Raw genomic sequence first — 1378 nt, 5'->3', positions numbered from 1 at the left:
GTGTTTTACAGTGTTTTATGATAACTATTACTAGTTCATCCTCATAATATATCTGTGAGACAAATCCAGCAGTTATACAACCATTGAAGCATTTTTGGTCTTTGTTGATTGTTAGTTAGTTTGTTTGTTTCACTTCACTACAATAAGTGGATGAAACTGAAGTATGGAAAAGTCAAGAAGCCAAATAAAATGTAAAGATTTTCAACCCAGTTCTAAGTCATTTGCTCAGAAATGGAATGTAAATATATTCAGAAAGTTCGAATACATTAGAATTCTTGCTAGCATCAAAGATATTGATTACTTTCATAGCAGCAAACAAATCAATATCTTAATAGTTCTTTTATTATTTCTAGCAAAATTTCCCTTGAAAGAGTCTTTTTGTTAATTTTCAATGCGAATAAAGATATTATTGAACTCGGCTTCCTGGATGATTATCGTTTCATCTTTTCCTAGTACCACCCAGGATCCGAAGTACGGAAGTACACTACACAGCCAATGAGAACTCACAAGCCATTCTGCCATGCGTAGCTGATGGAATCCCCACACCAGCAATTCACTGGAAAAAAGGCAATGTTCTTTTAACTAACTCGTTAGGAAAATACACAGCTGAACCATATGGAGAACTCGTTTTGGAAAATGTTGGGGTAAGTTTAATGGGGCATGAACAACTACCTTAAGCCAGATTGTTAATGCACCTTCTTACATTTAGTAATTTAGCTTGGCAATATATTCTTTAAAAATAAAAGGAAATATTGTTATAAATTCAGGTCACAAAATTAATTTTACATGTATTTCATTTTATGTCCCTTAAATGAGAACAGTATTTAACAGATAGTAGGAACTCACAAGTGTCCTCCCTCTAAAATTGTTATTATATTTTTGTGGAAATCTGTGTTTATCAGGAAACACAAATGCTGAGTGCCTATGCTATATTCTGTTCTTGTAACAATGTATGGGAGTAATAAGAAGAGAGGAGATGTAAGAATGTCTGTGTATTATTTAGCAAATACAAAAGGCAGTGTTTTGCTCTTTTCAGGTTTTTAAATCATTGACATGAAAGCTAAAGTCTCAGGGATCTATACGAATTGAGGCTTTTGGATATTCTTAGGTGATACCTCTCCAGATTTTCACAGTAGTAGCTGTTAGGAGCATTTCAGTTTTTCAGTGGTAATCCTCTTAAAGAGGAATCTCTATATATGCACATCACATGATTTTTCAAAAAATTATGTGGGTTGATAGCATCAACACTTCACATCAAATATTAGACACACTTAAAGGGTGAATCACTCAGAACATTTGTGCATATGTTGTTCCTTTTCATAACCCTTCAAAATGCCCAAGTTTCATTACAAAATTTGGGCAGGATTAAATTTGAACA

General features: G+C 33.3%; 1 protein-coding gene across 1 annotated transcript in view; it reads left to right on the top strand.

Annotated features, from left to right (window-relative positions):
- Positions 1-1378, top strand: part of LOC105813186 (hemicentin-1) — a gene marked incomplete at its 5' end in the record, with an annotated part of 108069 nt that overhangs the window by 32724 nt on the left and 73967 nt on the right. The window contains one exon of the mRNA XM_012647828.1: positions 454-644. Coding sequence (XP_012503282.1) covers positions 454-644 — 191 coding nt within the window. The remainder of the gene's footprint in view (positions 1-453; positions 645-1378) is intronic.

This window comes from Propithecus coquereli, unplaced genomic scaffold (genome assembly GCF_000956105.1).
Source record: "Propithecus coquereli isolate 6110/MARCELLA unplaced genomic scaffold, Pcoq_1.0 Scaffold270, whole genome shotgun sequence".
Taxonomy (NCBI): Eukaryota; Metazoa; Chordata; class Mammalia; order Primates; family Indriidae; genus Propithecus; species Propithecus coquereli.
The sequence above is the reverse complement of the archived record's forward strand: the minus strand, read 5'-3'. Positions and strand labels throughout refer to the sequence as shown.